Source organism: Grus americana, chromosome 4, assembly GCF_028858705.1.
Source record: "Grus americana isolate bGruAme1 chromosome 4, bGruAme1.mat, whole genome shotgun sequence".
Taxonomy (NCBI): domain Eukaryota; kingdom Metazoa; phylum Chordata; class Aves; order Gruiformes; family Gruidae; genus Grus; species Grus americana.
In genome coordinates, this window is record NC_072855.1 from 56,078,706 (window position 1) to 56,094,122 (window position 15,417).

Genomic DNA, 15,417 nt, shown 5'->3' on the forward strand with positions numbered 1-15,417 from the left:
CCGCTCCCAAATTCCACTGGATCACACGCTACTTGAAGAATAAAACATAAAACTTTGAAGAACCCCATGTAAATTTTTGCTTCTGCACGCACTTAATAGGGCTACGTGTTTATGGACTCGGAGTAAGACACATTTTGAACTTGGCTGCTGGCCACCTGCCTGTAGAAGATTAGGGAGTTTCATTGGCAGAATCCCAGAAAAAAGCAAGGGCACATAAGGCTGCGCTAGAGGCAGGTCTTCTAGCTGGAATACATGTTTAAGAGTACAAGAAGCCTTTCACTGGGGTGGGTGAGTGAGACCAACCAAGAAGGAATAGTTTAGAAACGGGTGAGGTCTTGGGTGGAGGCAGGATGCTTCATTTGGGCAGTAGTAAAACTGCAGCTCCAATTCAAATCAGGGCTCCAGTGTATTATCCTGTTCTCACCAAGCAAGGGAACATCTCTCCTCCCATCTTGAGCCCTTGTCATCTCCTCCTCTTGTGAGGTTTGAACTCACAATTGCTAGTACTTGTTGGAAAGACTGTATCTACTCAAGTCTGTGAAGAAAACCAGGCTGTTACAGCAATTTCCTTGGCTCCCAGCCGCAGATGAACTCCAGGTCTCCATCTCCAGACATTACTTAAACTCAAGCATACTTTCTCAGATGGATGCTCCTTTTTTTCTGGTTCCTCTTCCAGCAAACTTCTCTCCTAACTCTGCTTCTCCATTCTTCCTACTTGGTTATTTGCCTCCTATTGCCATAAAAACTGACACTTGGGCCCTTCCCCATCTGTTGTTCCTTACTTACAGGCTTTGTTTATTTTTCTTTAAAAGACTCAAATATTAGAATAGGATTTGGGGCAGGCTTTCATTACCTCCTTAAGATAGGGATGACCATCTTCACTGATAGAATCATCTCTCTGAATTTCACACTCTCTCTACTGGAAAATACCCTGCCTAGGTAAAATGACTACACAGAATCAGGCTACAGCATTATATGGCTCCTGAAGTACTGGCTGCTGTATACTCTGGTTTTGAGGACTTAACAAGGGGGACAGTGTTCGCTCTTATTTCCTTGGTTCCTTGCAAGTTATTCTCCTTCATCCCCATGCTTCACTTCACTATTATTTATTATGAAGGACAGCTACTGGGCACCAAATGAAGCTTAAATGGTTGAAGAAAAAAAAAACCACCACCAAAACATCTGTATTATAGTGGGAGCTGGTGGCAAGCAGCAGGAAAAGTGCAACAGTGCAACCAAAAAATAAATCGATCCTGTTGCTGTGGAGTCAGCACACAGGACAAAATATAAGGAAAACAGCAGCTCTCGCATCACTCAACAGCCACCTCTTCAGCTCTTTAGAAGGTGCCATAGAAAAGCCTGAAAGACAGCTTGTCCTCCACTTTGACATTCAAACAGCATCGCTGGGATATCGGGGAGAAGGAAAAAAATAGAAAACAGAAGAGTAACAAAGAAGCAAAGAAAGGTAAAAGATCAAGATAAGCAGTACAGTGACTTACTGCACTAATATCTACAGAAGCTAACTGCATATTATGATTAAAAAAAAATTACTTAGATGTCTTTTCCATAGCAGACACTGTTCGACACTTTTTTCTGACCCTGACTGCTTACCTTCCCTTAGAGCTATGTACTCACACTGATGTCAAAAGGGGCTGAGCAAGTATGGGAGTAGCAAGCACGTACCTGTCCTAACATGGTTTCACCTCTGTAAGCAAGCCCTGCTCAGACTGACAGAGCAGAAAGGTCAGGCTCCTGCCAGTACATTATCAACACATACCCACTGGGCTCTACGTGGTAATTTATACTGCCTACATACAACCACAGGGCCTGTTTTTCTAGGCACCAAAGTTAATAGGCACCAAGGGTTAAAAAGAGATGGCTAATCACATTAGGGGTTGCTGTTTAGTCTCAATAAGGAAAACCTCTAGAGGCTGGCACAAACAACTGCTGCTAGCTCTGTCAAGGGAGTGAGCCAATGCAAGCGCAGATCCCAATTCTATCTGGCTTTACAAAAGAGAGCAACAAAAGCATTTCTACAAAACTACCATTTTTAGTACAACAGATGCTGCTTCTTGCGAGCAAACCTAAAACAACATGCTTGCAGCAAGCTTTCTAAACAAGGTCTGTGGGAAGAGAGGACATATGTTTTTAATAACATCTTATAAACATTTACAGGAAGCAGCAGCTACATTCCATATAAAGGCATTTGGTGTGTTTTGTGCAGCATGGTGTGAGGGGGTAGGAGAGGAGCCTCAGTACAGATAATTAATTTCTTTATATTGAATGCTTACACAAATCCACAACAAAGGTTTTCAGGGCCTCTGCTGCTGCTCTGCATACAAATACACTCACATGCAAGGGTCTATAACAATATATGGTACAAAGTATGCAATATGCTTTGTTTTTGCCATTTAGGGTTTGATCACTTCACTCAAAAAGCAAATCTTGAGTTGCACACTGGAAAAGCATGGCAACATAGCACAGTTAACTATACCAGTGCCAGCAAATGGTAGCACAACAAAGCCAGTAGAAATCACCAACTGCTGTTGAATATATCCAGGTGTCTTTCCAGTGAGCAACAGCAAAAAACCAGCTGTGAAGAATCCAGGCCAGTAAATCACCTCCAAAATGTCATGCAGCATACATGATTTGTCCAATTTGCTCAGGGAAGGTAAGACGACCTTTTGAGAGTCAGACTTCTCATAAGCTGCTTCAAACACACTTCCTGCTTCAACTGCCAGTGATTTTCAAAACCTCTTGTCCAATATGAAGGTGCCATATACATTTAGACCACAGCTCGAAAATATCACTCATCCTTTCTGAGCCCAACCTTGTCAAAGCATATAAGATATGTGTGTGAGTTCCAATATATTAAATTAAATCCAAATTTGAGATAAGCAGACAAGCAGCCTTTCTGCTCCAAGAACGTGCTTCTCCTGGCCAGTATTTTACAAAAACAAACAAACAAAAAGCAACAAAGCAGCCAGGCCTATTACACCACCAAGATGTAGTGTTTCAGTGTACAGAGAGCTTTCAGGCCCTCTCCCAGACTTGCTTGGTCTGAAGTTGCTTTGCTGGTCCACTAATGGCCATCTGCCTAGCAACTGCCTCAGCAAAAAGACAACACTGGTTTTCAGGTAGCCAAAAAGACAGATCTTATTGAAATAGATAAGTCTGAAGATGTCCAGTTTTAGTCTGAAAGAAACTTTCTCATACTGATACCTGCATCTGACATACTGCTTGTATTTGGAGTGAGATTGTCCCCATGCCCACCAGTATTAAGTGCTATAATTTCAAACAGATTACCTTCCAAAGTCAGTCCAAAAAGAGACTAAGCCCCTGCTATTCCCACTGATGACAGAGTTCCCACTTGAATAGGTGCTAAGCATTGCTTATCATCCCTGGGTATTGTCGCTATAAACTAGAGTTTCTCATTGCTCTGTGTGAATGAGTTCTAGGCAGGGTTTCCAATTTAAACCAGTATTTATCAATAAATGCCTGCAGGACACAGTACAGTGGAGTGCTATGAATAAACAATGAGAACTGCTCAGAAGTTGGGACTGCTCAGTTTTAAGTTCTGTGAAGTCTCAGAAAAATCAATTGCACTTATGAGAACGATCACAATCCCACAAGGAGAATATACAGAGTACCTGGGGTGTGCTTAAAGCAGCAAGAGGAGTTAACGCACTGCGCGGGCTCAGGATGGGGTTTGCAAGTAATCACCACTCTGGTGTCTCGGAATTATCTTTTTCCAAATGTTCACTGGGGGCTGTGCACATACTGAGCTGAAAGCAAATGTGATGATTCTCAGTCCAATTCGAAATGTTTAGCAAATGATACAAAAATGACTGGACAGACTTAGAAGGCAACACTTAGCCTCATCTTTCCCTAGGAGGCCACCACCATAACACAGCAGCACGTCACTTATTGAGGCAGATACCAGTTTTATCTGTAGCAGCTATCCCTTTATGCTGAAATAATTAACATCTTTGGGAAAGGGGAAAAACAAGTATAGAAGGACATATTGTGCTGCCTACACCAACAGATTTGTTTGTTTTCAGACTGAAGAAGGATTGCTGTTAAACACTGCAAGCTAGTCATGTTTTGTGAAAGCAGATGGGTGTGGGTGTTTTTTTTTTTTACTTTTTTTTTTTACTTTTTCTTTCCTTTTGTAAATCCTGGACTGCAACTCCAATCCCAAAGGGAAATCATATTAAACTGGATAAATATTTCTGCACTTCTCTGAACCTCAGAAGGACAATTCTCTTTTTGAAGTTTTGCAACTATTCTCTGATAAGAAAGGATGCACACAGGAGTCAACTACAGGCAAGGGTTTGCATTTTTTTTTCTTTTTTTTTTTTTAAGACTAAAACTTTTATTCCGCTCCCAAACTAAAGCTGTAACAGCTGACACAAATCAGTCATTACCTGAAAAAAACAAAAGCAAAACAGAGGGCTTTCAAATAGAGTTACTTAACTCAGTGGCATAAACTCTCCCAGTTTTACCCCTACTTAGTGGACTCCTTTTAAATTCTCTCACCCACTTTTCTGATTAAACTCTCTCAGAAATTGTTAAGGAAAAAAAGGTAATAGTTAAACAGAACTGTGTATAGAAATAAAGTGCTAATTACTTGTTTTTTAATGACTGACACTTATATCACATTTCACTGCACATTACAGAGGTTTAAATTGATACTGACATTAACAGTAAACTATTACTATTTCCTTAAGCTGAACTTCTTAATCTCTAACTGTCAAAGTAGTTAGAGTCTCATAAGCACTACGTAGTAAATTCATCTGCCCAATGATTTTAATCAGCATCAACCCAAGAGTTTCCTTTTCCTCATTTCCTCTTCTCCCCATCTTTCCCCACAAGCCAAATATTCTCCATGTGAAAGCAACCTGCAAGAAAACTGAGAATGAAGGACTAGTCCAGTGATATACTTACTTTACACTCAGAAACCAGGAAAAAGCCTCAATGGCCAAGAAACATAATGCCTTAAAAAGCTACTGGATAGCCCTATTCCTACAGAAAGGCCACTCTGTGCCTTGGCACTCCCTACCAACAAAGAGCAGGCTCTGATCGTACATGCCTGATGGTATTTATGGTTTTTGATCTCACAACAATCCCCAACTTTTAGGCAAACCTCCTCACTTAATTCTCATGTTTCCCAGTAACATTGCATTTGAGGAAGTGAACCTCCATTTTATAGCACTTTACCTGTGCTGCAAAAACCCAACTCCCTGCAGGTTTAACAGATGTGTGTCATCATCTTAACAAAGAGTCTGCAAGCAGAATTATACCTCACGTGCTATTCACATAGACACATTTTAGTACTTGAATTCCATTTGGATGCCAGAACCATGGTCACAAGGAAGACAAGTCTGGACAGGGTATTTCCTCCTGTACAGCTAGTCATCATCAAGGCTGGTATTAGGATGAGCTGTTTACTTTGCAAATTTTCAAGCTAAAAGGTGAAATCTAATCGTTCATACTAGGCAATAAACCCTGGAAATAACTCAGTTACAAGTGACAAAACATTGGAAATGTACAGCCCTTTTCAGAATGCAACACAATGCCTGCAAATATAAAAGGAACAAACACTTTCAACAAGGAAAATAACAGTGGGCTACATAATCTGAGTGGGTAAATACGCACTATTACACAGGAGATAAGCCTGTAATTTTAAGAGGTCACTTTCTAAGGCAGTTGCGTTTCAGAAGCCCAAAGACTTTCTGCATGACAGATCCTCTTGAAAATCCAAGTGAACCTTTTCAAAAGCTTATTGTGAAAGCATGTATGCCCTCTTTGAAGGAAGCACCTGATTTAAACAAACCAACAGACAAAAGTCTTCCCTTTCCGCTGTCTCCCTCTTCTTGTCCTGAGTGGCCTAAACTCAGGTACCATTCTACCGTGTGAGCTGCTGACATAACTTGCATTACGAAAGATTAAAATACTTGCCATGGATTTTCTGAGCTTCTGGGTCATCCACACTGATAGCAATTATCTTCCAATCTGTCTCTCCTTCATCAACAAGAGCTAAAACACCCAAGACCTTCACCTGAACAATCTCACCAGAGGAACGAATCTGAAACAGAACACAATCTCACAAAGATTTGGAAAACACTATGCAGAATTTCTCTTTTACCTTACAGACAACATAGTTTTACTACATTTTTGACCAGCATCTAACAGAATTGCAAGACGGATCTGTAAACCCAGTACGCATCTACTTAACATTACTAGCCTTTCCCCCACCATTGCTATTCTTCAACCCTCAATTCTCCAGTCAGCATTTAAGTAGACAACGTTAGCTAGAAAATGTCTCCTTCTCTTCTACCCTACTTCCCCCACACCTTCTTGATCTTCACCCCAAACTGCAAGTCAACAATATCTCATATTCATTTTTTAACTCCTTCCTGCCTCTTGAATCTCTATTTTCTCAACTCTTGGTCTTTATCTCTTGCTGTTCCTTTCTCTAGACTCCAATATACACATACAAACACACACCCCTTCCCCAGAAATAACAGCACAAGTCTTTTTTGCATTTTCTTGGAAACCTTCTCCCTACCAGATAATATTCCCTTTATAACTCTTTCTGGATCCCTTGAAGTTCAGCTTCAGGTTCCTTTCCTCAAATAAAGCCATCTGTGCTGAGGTCACCAAATAAATTTCTCTTTACGTAAAACATCCAAAGAGATCCCTCTTCCAAACTCATTTGTTTCATAACCCCATCTTTGATACCATGGTGGACCGCTCCATTCTTTGCTGCCTCCAGATACGTAGAATTTTCTTTCAGTGAGCCTAACCTTTCCCCTATACCTACTAATAGTGTTTGCTGTACCTCTTTTCCACCCACCCACTCCATTTCTCATAACGCTGCAGGTTCCTGTCTTCTCCTCTAGAGAAGAGGGATCTACTTCTGTTTGCACCCATGAGAAAACTCAAACCCACCTCCTTTGTGGGTCTGATCTTGTAATTTTATGGGCATGATGCTGCTACACTTCCTCATCTTTCTGAAACCTATTCCTAACTCCAGTACTACTAACAGGAGAAAAAGAAAGAAAACTTTTCCTTCCCCAGAAATCTTAACGCCCTCCTCCTTCACCCAAAACTCACTGGCCAGCCACTGAAGTTCAGGGTGGTGGTCTCTTATTTTCCCTTTTATCCAGTACACAGACTTTACCAAATCTTTTTTGTCTTCTTTTTAAAAATCCACCATTTCCTTACCTAGTCCCTCTATTCATACTTTTGTCATCCCCTGAGACTATCACTATCTTTACTTGTTTTCCATCTGCCCTTCTCTTCCAAAAGTTGTTACCAAATTAAATTAACCTTGATAAATTAAATTAATCCTGATAAAGACAAACCTTTGAACCTATTTCACAAACATCAATAGGATCATTATCCCCACAGCATCCTGTAATGCTATCTGTATGGTTTGGATCTTCCCAGGTCTGTCAAAGGAAAAAGAATTACCAGTTACCAACTGATCTGCTATTAAAATTCATCTAACCACTAAATTATTAAGATTAGTAAACATACCAATAAAAACATCGGCTTTCTGAGAACAGTCTTGCTCAATGGGAAAAGAAAAAACAAACAAAAAAAACACCCAATGGACTGACATTGAGTAACTCATATTCAGGACAAGTAACGTGAGGATTACTGAGGACATAGAAACAAAAGTATTAACTACATCTGTGACTCAACAGACACAATCAAATTGCAGTGATGAAGGCAGAGGACCCTAAATATGTATTTTGCTGGTTACCAGTGGTTGTGGGATTAAGCTATAACATCCTACAATCACATTCTTCTTATACTTTTTAAATACCATGTCACTAACATAAGTTGCTTTCAAAAACATCCAGGCTTTGAGCTAACCAAGCTCCTAGGTATGGATTTGTCAGCACCCAATTAGCTTTTTAAAGTTTCAGATTTAGGTATGCAACATTTCTGAGTATTTTGAGATGTGTACACTCCCAAGAACTGCCAGTAGCTTAAGACCAAAGAAACTTCTCCAGGAGGGAAGTTCAAATCCCTGCTCTGAGCTCTGTACAAGCAAGGAATCATAGCCAAGTTATACTTACTTAATTACGAAACCAGTACTTGTTTTGTCTCTTACTGGCTAGTAACGAGTAACTCATTTTAAAGTTGAGAACTTTTCCTGGTAAGAATTTGGAGTGTTATGAAGTTTTGTTGAAAAGGCATTAGAAAACTTTTTTCCAAGGAGCTATATTGTTAACTCCTGCTGTCCACAGTCAAACCTCCACCTCAAACTTGTTCTTGAGAACTTGACTGACACTAAAAAGCAAAACTGTGAAGGCAAACGCTCAGGTGTCCAGGTAACAGAAACATTACAAAAAAACCTGCTGAACTGGAGTCAAGAGAGAATTTCAACTTAAAACTTATTTTTCCAATACTCTTTCAAAGTGCTTTTTGTTAAAGGCTGCGTTACACCGGTACTATTCTCCTGCCCAGCTGCACCCCTCCACCTGTAGGTTAGAAGGAAAGCCCGCTAGGAATGGTATTGTTCTCAGGACAGTACAGCAACTCCTGCAATAATTATCGATAGTCTTATTGTCATTTTTTTCTTCTCTGTTCCACAGCATAAACCAGCAGCCACAAATATATATCTTTAAGCCATATACTAGGGCTGAACTGGTAACTGCTGATCCTGATGAAAAGTCCTCTTGTGATAATAGAGACACTGAATCAGATTTTGTTTGTTACACCTGCTAGTAGCAATCTGGAGTATCATCTAGACATCAACAATTGGAAGTATAATGATCCAACTGGTATTTCAAAGTTATTACAGGAAATAAAAATGACAATTATCTTCAGCCCTCTCTGACTCACAAGGTAACAAGGGGAGCTGAATATTTGTCCTGGGGAAAGTGTCATCAGTCCAAGATAATGCACTTTGTGCAGGAAAATAGTCAAATGTTTAATTTTGGTTTTGTACTAAGGCACACACAAATTTCAAAACATTAAATGGAATTGCTGGTTCCAAGCTATACCTACTTGGAAACTTTGTCTACTGAGACTGCTGACTGGATAACAACTTCATTGCTATACTCCAGCACCTGCCTGGTATCTCCTCTTCAGGGATCAAATACGTAAGATTTTTCATAGTAAACTTTCATTGCTTACGCAGCTAAGTGTAAAGAAAATAAATTACTCTTTCTTTCTAGCTCCATCATTAGTACTGTTCTTCAGTATTAATTTAACTCCAATGTGTTATTCACAGAAATGAAAAAAAAGTTTAAAGCCCTTCATTGTGGTCAAAATTTCAGCCATTAGTTGGGCTTTTTCAAGGCTTAAAGTCTTGAATGTGTCATGATCGCTGAAGTCTCACAGTTCAGGGAAAGTTAACTAAGGCAGTTGAGGTTTAATCTAAAAAAGAACAGCCCTTGTGTTGCTCTTTGTTAAAGAGATTAAGAAATCCCAATTAAAATTTATGCTGCAATACATGAAAATCCTAAATTAGTTTTTTAAAAAATGTCATTTAAGCAGAAAAAGGCTACTTGACAAAGTATTCTTGAATGGCAGACCATGACAGTTCAATTCTGTCACTACAGTACAGAGACGCAGATTAAGGATTCGAGATTTCTTGATGATTTAACTTCTTCCTGAAACACAGCGCATATTTACACCCACACTCAAATTCTGATCAAAATTTATGGACACAATAAAGCTCAACATAAAAAAATCATAATTTACAAATGTATCAAAGAGAAACATCCCTCTTGCAACTGATTTGCATTCAGGCAGTACCCAAGATTTACAAGGCAATTTACACAGAAGACAGAAAACTTTCACCATTATAACAAAAATGTTACCTGTGGGAGGGCACCATAATTCCATATATAACCCTTGTGAGGAAAGATATTTGCCACATATCGAAGCTTGCCTTTCTTTATATCTTGTTTAATGGGATTCAACGGCTCCTCAGTGGCAATCTAAGCAGATCGTGAAAAAGAGAGAGAAAGAGAGAATGGTAAAATGGAAAGCAATTCATTCTGCACCCAACCAGTTAGAGAGCTCCATCTGGGAGCATGTGTTTGTGGTTTGAGAAGTATTAAAAGTACGATGGCCTCACTCTAAATCTCAAGGGTCATGTTCAAAAAGCAGCTTATTAAGGTTTTAAATAACGTTCTGAAGTATGCAAGAAAAAAAAAATGAATGTAGAAGAGAAAGTCATAAATTTATAAGGAGACTGTCATGTTCAAACACAAATACTGAAAAGAACTTAAGTTAGAAGCTCTTGCACTTTATAGTACAAGTTCAACAGACATACCAATGGTGGCACAAGTTCTTTGGACAACAGGGGCTTTGACAGCAAGAGGGGAAATGTTTCATCATCTTCTCACCCCCTGTTCATTGCTCTCCCATTACATACATCCCTTCCCTCCATCACTTCTCAGCATACAAACGCTTTTTAGTAAAGACAAGTTCTGCACAGTCACCAAATGCCAACTTCACGCAGATTTGGAACAAGTTAAAAGCTAGCATTAGAAGGAGGCATACTTATTCCCAAAGAAGCACTCACAGAAAGACTGAAGTAATTAAAGCTGAACAGTTTATTATTGTCATCATCCTCACCAAAACCTCAAATACAAACCCACTGCCATATAAGTTACCTACTGCACATCAGCTAAGCCACTGTAACCATTCTTTTGACACTCCACACCACAACCCAATCCCTGTTAGCTTGGCTCTTGCTGACAAACACTCATCTGAATGGCGTCACATTTGTTACAGGCTACGAGCACACACTGGTTTAGGTTGTACATAGCTTACATGCTTAAGCACACAGCCCTTAGTCCATTATTATCTTACAACATCCTTGTCATTTACCTAAAGCACCACCACCAAAGCCATCCCAAAGGAATTCCACCTTGAACCACAGCAAACTGTCAATAGCATGCACTTACTCCACAAGTAAACCCTCCTCAAGAGCTGACACCAAGGTTCACACATTTCTGGTTTTACACTTGATTCTACCTGCATCTGGTCATAACTTAACAGTGAAGACCTCGAATATGATGCCTTGGAACTCTGACAGAAGTGGAGCTCAGCAATGCTTTTTCTTGATGTAAATTGGGACAAAGAGGAGTAACTGACAAGAGCAGACAGAAGTCTCATGAAAAGCACCTTCAGTAAAATCAAGGGAAGAACAACAGAAATACAACCAACTGATGAGCAGGAGATCCAGTGCTGGGGATGTAACAGTGGGAAACATTCATCCTAAGGCAAGGTTTAATTTCCTGCAGTCTCCATTCCATGTGAGGGAATCTCAGCACGGAGGTGCAGAGAAGACCTGGTATTAGCACCTTACCACAGTCTGGACTGAAGGACTGCCAGGACACAATGGCAAGGCAAGACAACTGCCTTAACAATTAATGCAGGAAATGTCAAGTATATTAAAAGCTATAGATTAGAGAGCTACATCTGGTCTCTATCAAACCAGAAAAGTCTAAACCCACTGATTTCTGAACCTACAGAGGACAGCAGCCTTTTCTGCCCTTGACATAACATGCCAAGAGAAGGGGAGGGAGAGCAACCTGAGCTTTACACAAAGACTTCAAACAGCATTGTCAAAAGGAAACTCTGCAAAAGAGAACTCAGCTTCCACAATAAATCATCTTAAAATACGAGGTAAATATCCAAGGTAACCCTGCTTGCAGAACAACAACTGTTGTGGTAAACACAGTTCAAATGATTTTCCAGCATCAGGAAAAGGAGAAAACAAAATTCTGAAGTAACAGGCTGGGGAGGTTCTTTGGTGCTATTTTTAATAATCAAAATAGTTAACACCTCAACCACAAACTTCCTTAACAGCTGGGAAACATCCCTAAAATTAATACAAATGTTCAGGAAGATAGGACATATCCTGGTGAGATCCCTGTTGTTTCACAAACAATACAGACAAAGCATTACTCAGTTTCTATATTGTAACTGCAGAGGAACGACCCACTAAGCTCTACTTTTAAAATACTTCCCTGCAATAGATACTTTCAATCAGTGAGGTCCCCAAGTATTTTTTTGTCACAAGGAAATCTTTTTCATTTGCAACCCCATTTGTCAGGATCTGGTCTAGCACACTATAGAACAGAAATGAGAGGAACTAAATCCTCTGAGCTTAATGCTCTGTGAGCAAGCAAGAGTAAGACTAAATGCTGGACAATGTCCTGCAACCCAGTACTCTAGGACTCTGTTGCAGGTATGCCACACTCTGCAGGTCAAAGGGCTGTCAAGAAGCATTGCTCAGCTGTGGAAGGGAAACAAAATTAGAACCTCAATACTTTTTATAATCATAAGGAAAGTGTCTGTATGCACAACTTCAAATTATTTTTTTTTTAACAAAGAAGATTTTATGTGTAAAGAGCAACCCACATGTTGATTAAACTGACTATTGGAAGCCACTGTGTTGTCATAACTTTCATGAATACCTATATATCAAGGTATTTTTCGTAATTACCTCCATTTTTGCATTTGTCCAACGAGGCACTTCTACAACCATATTAAACAGGACCTAAAACAAAAAACAATGGCAGAACTGAAAATAAAATCCACTTGACAATTTAGTATTTTACAGTAAAACAAATTCTCTCCTCTGTATTCAGCAGCAACATACATGATATCTCTCTGTTCCAGCTGCTTTTATGTTACGTACAATTCATTTAGTTCTGCACAATGATATTCAACCTCCTTGGTTCATCCTTTCCCCACCCCTTTGAGAATACGAACAACTACAAGTAGTGGAAATCCACATGATGTTTTTTACTCCCATATCAATATTGCTCTTCACAAAATGTTCAGAAAGTCCATGGAATGGTTTGCCACAAGGCAGCGGTTCAGTCTACCTGTCAGAGGATTGGATGTTTCTATGGGCCAGCAAGCACTGGAAAAGAGCAATGTTTTGGTTTTTTCCCCTGAGGATTTATTTCCTCCTCTTTTGCCTTGTTGCAAATGCAACAACCACTGACATTTCTGATTCTCAGTCAAATCTGGTTGAAGTGAGCACAAGTGATCCAGGAAGTTCCTGGAATGTATGATAACTTTCTCCTCCAAGTGATAGAGGAGCCCACGAGGAGAGGTGCCATGCTGGACCTTATTCTCGCCAATAAGGAGGGCCTGGTAGGGGATGTCAAGCTCAAGGGCAGCCTTGGCTGCAGTGACCACGAAATGGTGGAATTCAGGATCCTCAGGGCAGTGAGAAGGGCACACAGCAAGCTCACTACCCTGGGCTTCACGAGAGCAGACTTTGGCCTCTTCAGGGATCTGCTTGGTAGAATACCATGGGACAAAGCCCTGCAAGGAAGAGGGGCCCAAGACAGCTGGCTAATATTCAAGGGTCACCTTCTCCCAGCCCAGGAGCGATGCATCCCAACAAAGAGGAAGTCAAGCAAAACCACCAAGAGGCCCCCATGGATGAACAAGGAGCTCCTGGGCAAAGTCAAACAAAAAAAGGAAACCTACAGAGGGTGGAAGCAAGGGCAGGTAGCCTGGGAGGAATACAGAGAAACTGTCCGAGCAGCCAGGGATCAGGTTAGGAAAGCCAAAGCCCTGATAGAAATTAGCCTGGCCAGGGATGTCAAGGACAACAAGAAAAGCTTCTATAGGTATGTTAGTGATAAAAGGAGGACAAGGGAAAATGTGGGTCCCCTCCAGAATGAAATGGGTGACCTGGTTACCCAGGATATGGAGAAGGCTGAGGTGCTCAATGATGTCTTTGCCTCAGTCTTCACTGGCAAATGCTTGAGCCACACTGCCCAGCTCACAGAAGGCAGGGACTGGGAGAATGCAGAACCGCCCGCTGCAGGAGAAGCTCAGGTTCGAGAATATCTAAGGAACCTGAAGGTGCACAAGTCCATGGGACCTGATGAGATGCATCCGCGGGTCTTGAGGGAAGTGGTGGATGAAGTGGCCAGGCCACTCTCCATCATATTTGAGAAGTCCTGGCAGTCCGGCGAAGATCCCGCCGACTGGAAAATGGGAAATATAACCCCCATTTTTAAGAAGGGGAAAAAGGAAGACCCAGGGAACTACAGGCTGGTCAGTCTCACCTCAGTGCCTGGCAAGATTATGGAGCAGGCCCTCCTGGAGACTATGCTCAGGCACATGGAAGATAAGGAGGTGATTGGTGACAGACAACACAGCTTCACTAAGGGCAAATCGTGCCTGACAAATTTGGTGGCCTTCTATGATGGGGTTACAGCACTGGTGGACAAGGGAAGGGCAACCGATGTCATCTACGTGGACTTGTGCAAGGCATTTGACACGGTCCCGCACGACATCCTTGTCTCTAAATTGGAGAGACATGGATTCGATGGATGGACCACTCGCTGGATAAGGAATTGGCTGGATGGTCGCACTCAAAGGGTTGTGGTCAATGGCTCAATGTCCAAGTGGAGAATGGTCATGAGTGGCGTCCCTCAGGGGTCGGCACTGGCACTGTTCAACATCTTTGTCAGTGACATGGACAGTGGGATTGAGTGCACCCTCAGCAACTTTGCCGATGACACCAAGCTGTGTGGTGTGGTCGACACGCCGAAGGGAAGGGATGCCATCCAGAGGGACCTTGACAGGCTTGAAAGGTGGGCCTGTGCAAACCGCATGAAGTTCAACAAGGCCAAGTGCAAGGTCCTGCACGTGGGTCAGCACGCAACTACAGGCTGGGTGGAGGATGGATTGAGAGCAACCCTGAGGAGAAGGACTTGGGGGTATTGACTGATGAGAAGCTCAACATGAGACGGCAGTGTGCACTTGCAGCCCAGAAAGCCAACCATGTCCTGGGCTGCATCAAAGGAGGTGTGACCAGCAGGTCGAGGGAGGCGATCCTGCCCCTCTACTCCGCTCTTGTGAGACCCCACCTGGAGTACTGCGTCCAGCTCTGGGGGCCCCAGTACAGGAGAGACATGGAGCTGTTGGAGAGAGTCCAGAGGAGGGACACGAAGCTGATCAGAGGGCTGGAGCACCTCTCCTATGAGGACAGGCTGAGAGAGTTGGGGTTGTTCAGCCTGGAGAAGAGAAGGCTCCGGGGAGATCTAATTGCAGCTTACCAGTACCTGAAGGGGCCTACAGGAAAGATGGTGAGGGACTGTTTATCAGGGAGTGGAGTGACAGGACAAGGGGTAATGGGTTTAAGCTGAAGGAGGGTCGATTTAGATTAGATGTTAGAAAGAAATTCTTTACTGTGAGGGTGGTGAGGCACTGGAACAGGTTGCCCAGAGAGGTTGTGGAGGCCCCATCCCTGGAAGTGTTCAAGGCCAGGTTGGATGAGGCTTTGGGCAACGTGGTCTAGTGGAGGGTGTCCCTGCCCGCAGCAGAGGGGTTGGAACTAGATGATCTTTAAGGTCCCTTCCAACCCAAACCATTCTATGATTCTATGAATCCCAAAGTGATGGC

At 41.8% G+C, this 15,417-nt stretch overlaps 1 protein-coding gene across 1 annotated transcript in view; it reads right to left on the minus strand.

Moving 5' to 3' along the window:
* PPA2 (inorganic pyrophosphatase 2) overlaps positions 1–15,417 on the minus strand; it is a 41,158-nt gene that overhangs the window by 13,713 nt on the left and 12,028 nt on the right. Inside the window, exons 4-7 of the mRNA XM_054824505.1 lie at positions 12,488–12,541; positions 9,846–9,965; positions 7,371–7,457; positions 5,962–6,088 (exon numbers count right to left, since the gene is read on the minus strand). Coding sequence (XP_054680480.1) covers positions 5,962–6,088; positions 7,371–7,457; positions 9,846–9,965; positions 12,488–12,541 — 388 coding nt within the window. The remainder of the gene's footprint in view (positions 1–5,961; positions 6,089–7,370; positions 7,458–9,845; positions 9,966–12,487; positions 12,542–15,417) is intronic.